The following is a 14674-nucleotide window of genomic DNA, read 5'->3' as shown; positions in this document are numbered from 1 at the left end:
GAGAAGATCATTTAAAACTCACAAGGATTTTCATACATTTTAAAGTGCTGAACAGGAATCGCAACGGACCATTTATGCAATGATTAAAGTTGACGTTGAGCTGAAGTTTATCAACATTTTGTCAGCATTGGGTTGAACAAGTTACACTACAGATGAATCTTGAATGAAGTATGGACTTCTTCCCTTTGATTATTGAAACAAGTAAAGTCAAAACTACTCAGTAATGGAGTCATTCTATGGTTATCACTGTTTTCCAGAATAGTTGTATTCTGAAAGCATAAAAAGTTGAACTCTTGATCATCTTTAAGAAATGATAAACTTGTGATAAGTACAGATGACAAAAGTGTTTCTCTGTGTCGCATAAGAGAAGCTAGTTCCATCGCAGCGCATAAGCTTGGCCCAGGAAAAGGTGAAGATCTGTAATGTGCATTGCCTTTGGAAACAAAACAGTGGAAATGATCAACTTAATAAAATGTTCCTGTATATAAATAGAAATTCATTTATATGAAGTACAATTGATTTCTCATATAAAAGATGTACAAGTATATATAGTGCAGTAGAAAACAATGGAATTTGGGGAAGGAAACATTTCATCTCCATTCAGATCTAATCACTTTGTTTCTCACTATAATTAACTCTCCTTTGATTGACTATGCCACACATTCATCCTGTTCTCATTAGGTCTGCCAGTTCAGTGCCATAATATACAGATAACAGGATGGCTCTGTTACTCCACATAGCTTCATCTTCATCAGTTTAGGTCACTATCTGAAGACTACAATGCATCACAACACTAGTGAATTGTGTCCACACTAAATAGTTATGGCTGGCACAGCTGGTTTTAGAACAGGGTTAACTGAGTTCGTGGAAAATTCATCTATTGATATTTATCAGTCCTCATGTTGTCTTGAGGGTCACTGATATCATATTACTTAATGCAAGTAATAGAAAACCACAAAATGGAGAAGCCATCATATATTGCTTGGTGTTTTTCCACAGGCAGCCACATAATCGCTGTGGGAAACTGGATCCTGAATCTCAAAAAGTGTTGGTCTAATAGAACAGGGATAATACTATGCTCTTCTTAACGCTAAAATTATTATTATTTCCTTACCTGATTTGTAGAGTTATACATCACTTTGTGAGGAGATGGAATGATTGCATCATTCTGGAGTACAACCACACTTTGAGAGGAGTTGAATTGGACCCCTAAGACTTTTACTTCACCAAACTTTAAGTTATTTGGGTCAAAAAATCCTTGATGGGCAATTCTGATATCCAAGACATTCTGAAAGACAGTTCCCCAATATATTTATTGATAAAGTTATTTCATAATTTGCCATCATCTACATTTGGTTCCACCATGTCATCTATTATTGGGACAATATGATGAGAATGAAAGTAGCAGCAATAGGAATATTGGCAAAAGGTTTAATGGTGGTGGCTTCTAATAATCTGTAGATAAAAGCTCAATGTCTTGAGTTGTTGACCAGAATTTACAGATTATTACTGATCATTGTAAACCTAAATGTAGCTTTGCCTATTTATTATTGTACTTGGTTTAACATGCCCAACTCTCACTATGGGCAACCATGCTATTCTGCATCTCTTCTTGTTGCCTTTGAATAAAGACCTTTGGGACAACTATGACCTGGATGACTGAGAATCTTCCTATGTATAATTCACATGTAGATAAAGTAGGGTAGATGCCCTAATTCGGTGGTGAAATCTAAAATTTGTTACTACCGGTTCTGTGGGCATGGCTTGGTGGGTGGGTGGGGGAATAATGTAACTGGGTGGGCATGGCCAATTTTTTTTTTTTTTTTTACTTTTAAAACCATTTTTTTTTTACTTTTAAAACCATTTACTTTTAAAACCATTCAGCGAAGAGGTTGTAAAAAAATGCTTTCAAAAGGTTCTGACGATCTCAGCTGAGTTGCCTGATCGGCAGAGGCTTTTTAAAAGCCTCTGCCGATCAGGCAACTCAGCTTGGATTGTCAGAGGAATTTAAAAGAAAAAAAGGGTTTTTTTTTTTATTTTAAAAGCCTTTGACGATCCCAGCTGAGCCGTGCAATGCTCAGAGGCTTTTTTTATTATTATTTATTTCTAAAAGCATTTTTTGGCCGAAGAGGTTGTAGAAAAAATGCTTTTAAAAGTAAAAAAAAACAAAAAAAAAACCACAACCCTCTGATGATTGTGCGGCTCAGCTGGGCATGTGGGGGTGGGGGACAGGGACTTTTGCTACTGGTTCTCTGAACCACCCGCCTCTATCGCTACTGGATCAGGCGATCTGGTCCGAACTGGGAGCATTTCACCCCTGCCCTAATTCATATCGATTAGCAGGTATAGATTAGAGTTTTTTTCCTTCTTTCATTTTGCTGTTATTATCAAACAATACTGAAATGTTTTAATATGTAATTCAAAATATTTAATATTCAAAATACCTATAGTATATACAAAGAAAAATATATAATTTCCATTAATATAGCTATTATAGTTAGTGGCTTGTTTCTTATTATTGGGTAGGGTTTTTTCTTCTTTCATGGTTTCTATTATTAATTAATTAATTAATTAATTAATTAATAGAGGAAGAGCAAAGAAGAGCAACAAAGATATTAGGGGACTGAAGGCTAAAACATATATAGAATGGTTGCTGGAACTGGATATGTCTAATTTAATGAAAATAAGGACTAGGGTGACATCATATCAGTGTTCCAATATCTAAAGGGTTGCCATAAAGAAGAGGGAATCAACCTATGCTCCAAAGCAGGACAAGAAGTAATGAAAGGAAACTAATCAAGGAGAGAAGCAACCTAGAACCAAGAAGAAATTACCTGACATTTAGAGCAACTTGCTCCAGAAGTTGTGAATGCTCCAACACTGAAAGTTGTAAAGAAGAGATTGGACAACCATTTATCTGAACTGGTATAGCGTTTCCTGCCTGAGCAGGGGATTGGACTAGAAGACTTCCAAGATCTCTTCCAACTCTGTTATCCTGTTACCCTGTTACCCTGTTACCTTGTTACCCTGTTATCCTATCTATTCATCCATCTATCTATCTATCTATCTATCTATCTATCTTTCATGTTTCCTAACTGTTCATCTTCCTCCTTCTTAATATGTTATATCCACAAAAATAATGTATAATTTTCTCTAGTATAAATGAAAACAATGGACACTGATTAACATTCTAAGTCATTATATGAACAAATAGTTCTGTAATTGCACTATATTACTAAAGCATCAATAACAAAAAACCTATATCACTGAAATTTTCAGCAAGATAGCTTAAGTGATAAATTAGTTAATCTTTATCTATTTTTTTCATTTCTCAATCATATTTGAAATCATATGCTACTTAACTGATAAAATTAATAATTTGGACTGCAATAAAAAAATGTAAAGACAATTTGGTGTAGGGGTTATGACATCAGGCTAGTTTCTGGAGAGAATTCTAGTTCTGCCTCAGGCCCAAAGCCATCTGGATGACCTTGGACCAGTCACTTTCTCATAGTCCTAGGAAGGAGACAACAGTAAACAATCTCAAAATTCTCGCCAAGAATTTTGAAGGCAACAATAGTAATATGACATCTAGGTTCCTCAGTGCTTATGAAGGCCATATCACCAAAAGAATTGGCATTGGCATTTCACATTATTGTGTACATAATAATTGCAGTAGGTGGATAAAAATGCCAGAATATAAATGTAAAATATAAAGTGAATAAATAAGTGAATAAAAATACCAAATCCAGTCTAAGTAAAAATAGTTATACATCACTTTTTACAGTGCCATTGTAACTTTGAACAGTCACTAAATGAATAGTTGAAATTTGAGGAAAACCTGTATATTTATTATCCGAATCCACAATATTTTGAACCTTGATTGAACCTGTAAGCACAGCCCATTCTCAAATACATCTCCCATACCCAATCTTCAAGAGAACATAAGATAATTTTTTGCAGGTACGCCACATTGCAGAATTGTGCCATGAGTCTAAATTTAACTTGAAAGCCTCAAAATGATCTTCCAGTTATATCAGATTGGGAAATCTAAATTTAGCCTGAAAGCTGTACAATAGCAAAAACAAGTCTTTTAGACCTTCTTCAACTGTTTCAGCTGTAGTTTGAAAGAAAAGAACCTATTAGATCCATACACTTTGGAACAGGAAAGGGACAAAATAGTGATTAGGAAGAATGAACACTGGAAAGTTGATAAAGAGACATTTGGGGGGTTCAAGTTTTTGCAATATTTCAAGACTTCTTTGAAGAACACCAGAAAGCAAAGAGCTTTCTCACTATTATGAAAAGAAGCAGTCATTCACTTATCTCTGAATTATAATAGCAAATGATTGCAAAGTATTTCTTTCTAAATGTAATGATTTGTGCCAACAAATGGATCAAATTAAATGAAAAAAAAATAGCATTCTCAAAAAATATCTTGAAATAACAATTTTCTTATTCTTTCTATCTTAATAGCACTACCTCAAGGGTATATAGAATGACATAATTATATTTACTATCAAAAACGAACAAAAATTATTTGCCATGCAAATAGCTATTACACAAATTTGAGACCCACTGACTTTTATTGAACACAATGCCTGCAAGCTAGAAAAGGGACTCCAGAAAGCAGGTAAGATCTGAATCAGCAAGTATTTTCCATTTGTTTGTTTGAGAGAATTGGTTTGTTTAAGAGAATTGGTTTGTTTAAGAAAATTTATACGGCCACTAACTCTCAATGATTCTGGGTGGCTTACAAAAATAAAAACTCAATGCACAAAAAGTAAAAACAATAATCCCCTACCCGCCCCACTCCACTCCCTGGTGACAAGGAATAATTCATGTTTAAAGGTACTCAGTTAATTGCTTGTTTCACTTGTAGTTTTCTTATTCAACTAATTCTGGTTACACAGACACTACTATTTGACATATTACACCTGAATTTTGTCAATCACTTATGAGTCCCTTCCTGAAATTCATTCCATCTAATGGTGGGACAGGAAGAATGGGGTGTAAAAATGATTTGTGTGGCTATGGAATGAGAGGACTACATTTTGTAGGGTTTGAAAATATATGAGAATGAGACAGCAGCAAGTATGAAAGTAATCTGAGAGAAAAAAAAATCTCAATATTCTCTCTCTCTTTCTCTCTCTCTCTCTCTCTCTCCCCCCCTCCCTCCCTCCCTCCCCCTCCCTCCCTCCAAACACATTTTGCTTCATCTTTCCCTCTTTCTCTCTTTTGCTCTGTACACAGACATGTACAAATGTTATTGGAAAGTAATTGATTCGAAGAAACCATTTTGGTGATACTTGTTTGCATCTGGGGGGTTTATATAGAAACCTAATTGATTTCTCTGTACAGGTAATCCTTGATCACAATTGAACAGAATTGAACTCTGTTGCTAACTGAGATATTTGATAAGTGATTTTTGCCCCGTTTTACAACCTTTCTTGTCACAGTTGTTAAGCAAATAACGGCAATTGTTAAGTTAGTCATATGGTTGTTAAGTGAATCTGGCTTCCCCATTGACTTTGCTTGGCAGGAAGTTGCAAAAGGTGATCACATGACCCCAAGACACTGTAACCATCATAAATATGAATCAGTTGCCAAGCGTCCAAATTTTGCTCATGTGACCCTGAGGATATTGTAATGGTTGTAAGTGTGAAAAACAGTCAAAAGCCAGGTTTTTCTGTGCTATTGTACCTTCAAATGGTCACTAAATGAACTGTAAGTCAAGGACTACCTGTATTGGTTCATTCAATCAGGAAATAATGCCTAGAAAATGTACATACCTGACTGACATTAAACGTGTGTAGGAGGTAAAGTCCTTTCTCATATGCATCTGTAATAAAAGAATTGCAATATATGATTATTATATTATCCATGTTTCTGACAGGCTGTTTCCCACCATTTCATTCATTTATTCATTCAATATTTAAACTGCCCAATAGCCATGGTTTTGGTTTAGTTTACAATAAAACACACTAAAAAATGAAGAATATAATAAAAATATAAAATTAAATTAAAATTAAAAATTAAAATAAAGAAATGCATTCCTTAACCTTGAGGAATAGTTGCATTGCCATCTGACAAAGCATTCCAAGCACAAGATAAGATGAATCTGTCCTCTAGAAAAAGTGGAATGGAATAGAATGGAACAGAACAGAACAGAACAGAACAGAACAGAACAGAACGGAACACTTTATTGTCACTTTAAGTGTACCCTAATCAGCATACATTAAAATGAAATTTTGTTGTGTTCTCAAAATATAACCTTTATGCATATACCCACATACACACATATATATGACATGGAAAAACAACACAGTCTGGTTTGAATGTATACATATAATGGCAGGAAAAAAACCAGAATCTTGCAAGTTTACCAGACGGATGGCACAAAGAACAAAGCTGTTATAGAATACAGAAGTCCTGCTTTAGATACTTTGAAACCTCCTCCCAGAAAGGAGCGTGAAGTGGGCATGAAGTGGTTGTGTGGGGTTTCTAACAATGCTTCGAGTTCTAAGCACATATTGTTTATAAGTAGTATCCTGAATAATGGGAAGTGAGCTTTCTATAATCTTCTCAGCTGTTCTTACCACTCTCTGTATGGACTTTCTATCTGACGCACTGCTGCCACCAAACCAAACAGTGATGCAGTTTGTTAAAATGCTCTCAATTGTGCCTCTGCAAAAAGTGGCCAGGACAGAGGAGAAAGATGTGCTCTCCTCATCCGGCGCAGGAAATGTAAATGCTGGTTTGCACACTTCACTAAAGATAACGTATGAAGAGACCAAGTCAGAGTGTTACTTATCTGCATCCCTAGATACTTCATACTATTGACCACCTCCACAACTGCAGCCTTCATACAAAGTGGAGTATGACTATGCCAGCTCTTTCTAAAATCAACAACGATCTCCTTTGTTTTGTTAACGTTCAACCTGTCCTTTGCAAAGTCCAATGAGATGAGATCACCAAAAAGGCCTGAAACCATGTTAAAATGGATATAGAACATCAGTTTTACCAAGAAACCCAGGAAGTAAATCTATGGGAAATGTTATGTGCAGTGTCATCCAGTTAAATAAACACAAGTGTAAGGGGCATGCATAAGAGCACCAGTGTGCCTACCGTCCCTGTCCTAATGTTTCCTCTATTTGCATCTATTTTATGTGTTCAATTCATGCTTATACTTACATATATTACCTAATATGTTCTTCACAAATAAAATAAATTTATAAGTATAGACCAAATAACTTCCTAACAGCAACAAGCAAGTAACCAAATAAATAGTGAGCAAAAGCATGAATTTCTAATGGAAATACTTGTACATGTTTGTGTTAAGTATAGTTGGGCAACAGAATTCATTGCTAAAACTGGAGAAAAATTAAATTTTGGTTGGAACAATTTCTATGTATTTGCCGATACAAGAAAGCTAAAAGAAAAAGGTAAACATCCAACAGAACGATGCAACTGTTTGTTTGTTTGTTTGTTTGTTTGTTTGTTTGTTTGTTTGTTTGTTTGTTTGAAGGGCCAAAAATTTAGGCCCTACATTCTGACATTATCTTCTACAGTTCTTGAGAGCCATGCAAAAATGATGCTTTAAATCAGAAAATATTTACTTGTCCTAGAATTAACGACATTTTTTTTTCAAGTTATGCACTCTTTTCAATAATGTGCATTATACAATTAAACACCCTAACAGGGTTATAATTCAGTATTATCTTCAATGTGTCTTTGCATTCTATGGGGAGTGATATATATTGGAAGTCAATTAAATCTATTGATTAATTTATCAAGGTTATACTTACCAATTGTTGTTCCATCATCCCAATAAAGAAGTCCTTGAGCAGCCCCATTATCATCCAAAGCAACTGTAAGTCCCATTAAATTTTTTCGACTAAAAGAAAAAAGAAAAGAAGAGAAAGGACATTTAAAAAAAAGAAAGTTGATTTATTTCCATTATTGTTCTAACTTGGGCTAGAGGATGTTGGTTTCATAAGAATCTGTTGTCTAGCCACACTTAGAGAAGATTTAATATCTATATCTATATCTATATCTATATCTATATCTATATCTATATCTATATCTCTATATCTATATCTATATCTATTTCTATTTCTATTTCTATTTCTATATCTATATCATCATCTATATCTATATCTCTATCTATCTATCTATCTATCTATCTATCTATCTATCTATCTATCTATCTATCTATCATCTTTTCCCAAAAATACGACCTACTCAGAAAGTAAGTCCTAGCTTGATTTTTACATGTGCATCCAATATAAGCCCTACCTCCAAAATAAACCCTAATTAAGACCACTCCCACTCCAGGGTGCATGGGTAAAAATTAAGCTAGAGTGGGAATGGAAGGTGGAACTGCCCTACTATTTACCTTCAGATAGTTGCAGCCAAGCCTCGCACACCTTGGCCCATTTCTTTTGCAGCCAGCAAGAATTCCTGAAGGTGTCTGTAGCCGATCACAGAGCTCTGGATTGATCCAGAGCTCTTTTATTGGCTACAGAGGCCTTCAAGAAAGCCTTGCTGGCTACAGAAGAAATGAGCCAAGGTGTGCAAGGCCTGGCTGCAAGTATCCGAAGCCTAAGAAGTTCCTGAAGTCCTCTGACAGTGAAAAGGAAGCTGGGGGTGATGGGCACAAATGCCGGGCACAAGTGAGGTGAGTCAGTGGACAACATCCCCCCACAAAAAATAAGACCTGGTGCCTTTTTTTGATGGCAAAAAAATATATAAGACAGGGTCTTATTTTCAGGGAAACACGGTATCTACCCTGTTTCCCCCAAAATAAGACATCCCCCAATAATAAGCCCAATTGGACTTTTGAGCACATGGCAATTGAGCGCTTATTTCAGGGTTCAAAAAAATATAAGACAGGGTCTCATTTTCGGGGAAACTCGGTATCTATCTATCTATTTCTATAACTGCCTATCTCAACCCAGTGACTCTGGGCAGTGAACAATTATAATAATTACCTATTTTATAATATTTTTTAATATATTTTTAAATGTTTTGTTTTTATACAAAACAAAAAAGCAACTTCTCAATACAAAACTGATGAACAAGTTACCAATATGGTGACATATTGCTCATACCTGATGTTGGTGTTTAAACCAGGTAGCTGCCATGGGATAATATAGCCACCTCTGAGATGAAGATTGATGTGATCAAGAGGAGTTGGCAATCTTCTCTGCTGTTGCCTTGTGTCAACGTTTTCCTCCTATTTGTAAAGAAGACAATATTTTCCATGTTATTATTCCCCAAAAGTCACACACTCTTCCACATTTATTGGATAACTCAAATAAAGTTTCTTTGGCTGCTTTCATTAACATTTGATTCAAATTCCCATCAGTATTTTGCTCAGTGCCCCTCCTTTTTTCATCAAGGCCTTATTCTTGAATTCAACTGAAATTTGAGGCCAGAAGAAAGCATGGAAACTTAATACTAAAGATGTTTGTCCTAAAATTCATAGGAATAAGACAGGTACAAGGAAGAAAAAGAGATATATTACTTACTGTGTAATAATCATACCAGCGGGCATCTGGAAAGTAAGCTTCCACTTCTGTAACGTTCTACATTTAAATAGATTATTAATATTAAATAAAATATGAATGGTTCTTTTTGAAGAAAAGACAAATATTTACTTTTCATTTTTCTCTCTCAACTTACTTCATGTAGTGCAGGACTAATGAGCAATGCAGGTCCCCAGAGAAACTGCTCATGTATACTCCATGTTGCTTTATCATCGGTAAATCTAAAAGTAACATACTGAATCATTATGTAGAGCAGGGTTGGGCAGGTTTCAGGTTTTGGCTCTGCTCTTTATCTACAAAAACGTTAATCATCTCCTCCTCCTCCTCCTCCTCCTCCTCCTCCTCCTCCTCCTCCTCCTCCTCCTCCTCCTCCTCCTCCTCCTCCTCCATCTCCATTAAAACTTAACTAGAAGTTTTTGCACATCTACTTCAAGTTATCTAAAACTATCAGTATATTCTGATTAAACATCTGGTCTAGAGCAATAAGAGCATTATGCTTCTTTAAAAATCAAATACCTGGGTGTGTGCCAAAAATGCTATTATATATACTTGGTTTGAAAAGACTGTTCTAAATGTTTTAAAAATGTAGCTGCTCTTGAGATTAAATTTCCAACCTGTTGAATTATTTTTTTTAAAAAAAGGAAGGGCATATTTTCCTTTTTAAAAAGGACATATTCAGTTGTTATTTTATTGCAAGCAAAAACTAAGCTTTGAAAGCTCACACACCATTAATTAATTAAAAGTCACCTATTGATACACCTTCATATCCGAGACAATTTTCCTATTGAGTGTCACCCAATGATAATGGTATGAATGAAAATAATATTCAAACTTTGGGCTTCTTATTTATTTATTTTTTAAAATATAAACTTTAAGAATTTACATTCACTGAATAGTAGAAGTTTAGATATTTAATTGTGTTTAATTGCATTTTGTTTATATTATACCATAACATAGAAACTGTATAATATTTTTATCCCAGAAAAATGCAGGTCAAAGAAGGAGCTCATCTCAGCTTCTTATGTTGAAGGAAAAATAAATGACTTTAGTCAGATAGTTTTATCTTTATCTTTATCTTTCTTTATCTTTATTTGATTTATATACTGCCCTATTCCCAAAGGACTCAGGGCGGTGAACAGCCAAAACAGTAAAAATACATAAATTCAAAATTTAAAAACAGAATAAAATCAGATTAGACAATTTGGCCCAGACAAATTAAAACACTCCAATCATTTAAAAACTGATTAAAATTTACATAATTAAAAAAGAGGGAAAAGATTAGGCCAGGCCCGCCTGATGGAATAAAAAGGTCTTGAGAGCGCGGTGGAAGGTGCGCAGATCTGGGATCCTCCGTATCTCCGGGGGTAGCTCATTCCAGATAGTACGTGCCCCCACAGAGAAGGCTCTCCCACTAGGGGCCGCCAGTCAACATTGTTTGGCCAACGCACCCGGAGGAGTCCCTCTCTATGAAAGCGTACCGGCCGGTGGGAGGCTATTGGTGGTAGTAGGCGGTCCCGTAAGTAACCAGGTCCTAACCCATGGAGCGCTCTAAGGTGGTAACCAAAACCTTGAAGCGCACCCAGAAGACCACTGGGAGCCAGTGCAGCTCGCGCAGGAGAGGTGTTACATGGGAACGCCATGTCGCTCCCATTACCACCCACACGGCCACACTGCGCCAGTTGGCACCTCCGGATGCTCCTCAAGGGGAGCCCCATGTATGTTTTATAAATGGCAATGCTTTGTGTAATCATAGGAAGGATTTGATACTGAGTATTCTTATAATTGCTGGAATAACTAATCAGTAAGAGTGTGTGTGGGTGTGGGTGTGTGGGTGGGTGTGGGTGGGTGATGGGTGTTCCTTCAGTTTTTATAAACTAGAAAAGAACCAGAACAATTTCAAGATGACAGAAGGATTTTCTACAGAACATCTACCTGAAATGAACATTCAAGAATATTCAATACTTACTCATGAAGTAAAGGGCGCACAACAGTGCTACCATGGGCATGGGCCTCATACATTAGTGTGTACAGATATGGAAGCAAAGTATATCTAGTATTGAGCACGTTCCTGGATATGTCTTCAAATTCCTTATTAAAAGCTACAGGATCTTGCCTCTAAAATTTCAAATAAATATAATAGTTAGATTTTCAGAAACTGTCACTCTGCTGCTACATCCACATTTCCTTGCTTTTTCTCACATGCATTAGAAAAAAATTAAAATAATATATTTGTATTTTCTAGATGGATGTCAGTCCCACTTAGGTACACCAGACCAAAAAATCAATGCCACAAGAAAGTTAAAACTATTTTGATTTCGATTTGGTATAACAGAATCTTGCATATCTGATTGTACCATATTTTCTCTGCTATCCTAGACTCTTGTGAATTAGGGATGTGTCTGTCTGAGCCACTTACTGATTATTGTGGACTTAAAATATGTTTCTAATTTCTTTAAAAACTGAGCCGTTTCTTTTTGTTCTTTCAACCCAGTGGGCTGCTGGAATGAATTATGTAAAGGAGCTCAAGACAGTTTCTGTTTGCCAATCTTCAGGATAACTTTCCAAAACGTGAGCAGAAAATTCCCAATTTGGAATAGGGGAGAATCCAGAAAAATAACTGTTGACATTGAATATACTTGATTGAGGGATAAAAAACAAACAAACAAACACCTGAGATCCCACCCCCATCCTTAAGGGAAAGAAAGAGGGGCAATAATAAGTAGTGACAATTATCCCACTCTCCTCTCCTCCACCATCTCTCCTAGCCATGTGACCATGAGTATAGTTTATGTACCCTATGCTATGTTTTCTGGACATTCAGACCAGTGGTGAAATGCACTTACTTTCGTTACATTTCCACTATCGGAAATGTAAGCGTGCCCCTCTTCTGCAAATGAGCAGAGGGTCAAAAATGGGACATAATGATGACCCGGCGGATGGGCAGAGCCCTACCGCCTCCCGTGAGCCAGATAGATCCAGCCGGATTTCACCACTGATGTAGACCAGCACAAATACATAGACTCATGATAAGGGGACAGCAAAACCAAGTACAACACAGTCTTCGTTACACTGAAGGATATATATTTTCTAGAAAATATACCATTCACGGATGGCAAATTAGTGGGAAAGAATATTTCAATAGAACAAAGTCTATCTCATAAAGAAAAACCATGCAACAGATTGAATGGTGGACTAGCAGTTATCACTTCACAGTTCTGTCCACCTAATTCAGCAGCAAATATTTAAAATTTGGCAGGCCAGAATTTCTGGTCCTTTATCAATATGCAATAAAACTAGATCTTTCTTCACTAGTCTTATTAAGTATGCAAGTGTTGTTTCCTCCTTAATTTATTTCCCCACATACTCCATTAACCTATTTTCTACAATATATTTCTAACCTTGCTGTTCTCCACTTTGGAATACAGCAGCCAGCAGAGGCCAGATCGGTTAATTTTTCTGCCTATTTATGAGATTTATCTCCCACTCGCTTTCTTTTTTTTTGCCCCTTTTGTTATAAACAACTAACGTGTGGAAACATAACTTCTTAATTTTTGCAGATTTAAGTCAGCACTGTGTTTCTAGCAGACCCTAAGGTTTATAGAACCATATAGTTTGAGTCATTGGCCATTTAAATCAACTTCCATCTGAACATATCCAATTAACCAGAATCCATCATAAGAACATGATCTGTTGGATCAGGCTATATACCTTCTTACTCAGCATTTGTTTCTTATGGTGGCCAATCAGATGGCTTTGGAATTCTCACAGCAGATAATGGAGACAAATTCTTCTGCAATTGGTATTTGCAGAATATTAAAGTATCAATATAACAGTGCTGAGCAATGATTATTGAATACTACCAGCCAGGGGTGAAATGTGCCCGATTAGGACCGGATCACCTGATCCGGTAGCGATGGATGCGGGTGGTTCAGAGAACCAGTAGCAAAAATCCCCCCCCCCATGCCCAGCTGAGCCGCACAATCATCAGAGGCTTTTTTTTTTACTTTTAAAAGCATTTTTTCTACAACTTTGGCCGAAAAAATGCTTTTAAAAGTTAAAAAAAAAGCTTCTGATGATTGTGCGGCTCGTCAAAGGCATTTAAAAGAAAAAAAGGGTTTTTATTTTTTTGTTTTTTTAATTTGATTTATATGCCGCCCTTCTCCGGAGACTCAGGGCGGCTTACAATGCTCTCTTAAATGCTCTGACAATCCCAGCTGAGTTCCCTGATCGGCAGAGGCTTTCAGGGAATTCAGCTTGGATTGTCAGAGCATTTAAAAGAAAAAAAAACCCTTTTTTTCTTTTAAATGCTCTGACGATCCCAGCTAAGTTGATCGTCAGATCGTCAGAGCATTTAAAAGAAAAAAAAACCCTTTTTTTCTTTTAAATGCTCTGACGATCCAAGCTGAGTTCCCTGATCAGCAGAGGCTTTTTAAAAAAGCCCCTGCCGATCAGGGAATTCAGCTTGGATCATCAGAGCCTTTTGAAAGCATTTTTTTACAACCTCTTAACCGAAGAGGTTGTAGAAAAAATTGTTTTAAAAGTTTAAAAAAAAAAAATTGGCCATGCCCACATTAAACCCTCACCAAGCCACGCCCACAGAACAAATTTTAGATTTCACTCCTGCTACCAGCCCTAAATTAGATGTATTTGCCAATGACTTGGTAATAATTTTGGGAAAAATCTCTTGGAATAAAGTAATAATGTAAAACTTAAAATATTTGGGTGCAGTAGGTGGATTTTAAATCAATAATGAGAAAAGGAAAAATGTTAGGAAAAATATGAAGATGGCAGAGCAAAAATAACTGATAGAAAAAAGTGGTATATGTCATCTGAGAAGTTGTCTAGAATGTATAAAGCCACCTCAATTTATGTTGGAAGTATGAACAATAAGAAGGTACATTTTATCATTTTAGGTGGATGTATTTTGGTTTTTTATCTATTATTGGTTTTTATTATTTAATTTTTCTTTAGTAAAAATTTAATTATATATTAAAAAATCCAGGGTAGACAGTCTCATTATGACTTTATTGTGTAGCAATAAATTCCATGGGCTAATTAATGTATTATTCCACAAGTAAATGCTGGTCCCCGTCCCCCCAAATCCATTTAATTGGATGCTCCTT

At 36.0% G+C, this 14674-nt stretch overlaps 1 protein-coding gene across 1 annotated transcript in view; it reads right to left on the bottom strand.

The window, feature by feature from the left end:
- Positions 1-353: 353 nt before the first annotated feature.
- SI (sucrase-isomaltase) overlaps positions 354-14674 on the bottom strand; it is a 107482-nt gene continuing 93161 nt past the window's right edge. Inside the window, exons 40-47 of the mRNA XM_070946468.1 lie at positions 11518-11666; positions 9688-9772; positions 9534-9590; positions 9114-9238; positions 7809-7897; positions 5793-5842; positions 1115-1288; positions 354-433 (exon numbers count right to left, since the gene is read on the bottom strand). Of these exons, the coding sequence (XP_070802569.1) occupies positions 371-433; positions 1115-1288; positions 5793-5842; positions 7809-7897; positions 9114-9238; positions 9534-9590; positions 9688-9772; positions 11518-11666 (792 nt within the window). The 3' untranslated portion in view covers positions 354-370. The remainder of the gene's footprint in view (positions 434-1114; positions 1289-5792; positions 5843-7808; positions 7898-9113; positions 9239-9533; positions 9591-9687; positions 9773-11517; positions 11667-14674) is intronic.

Source organism: Pituophis catenifer, unplaced genomic scaffold (assembly GCF_029215685.1).
Source record: "Pituophis catenifer annectens isolate HBS135680 unplaced genomic scaffold, rPitCat1.0.hap2 SCAF_6, whole genome shotgun sequence".
Classification (NCBI taxonomy): Eukaryota; Metazoa; Chordata; class Lepidosauria; order Squamata; family Colubridae; genus Pituophis; species Pituophis catenifer.
The sequence above is the reverse complement of the archived record's forward strand: the minus strand, read 5'-3'. Positions and strand labels throughout refer to the sequence as shown.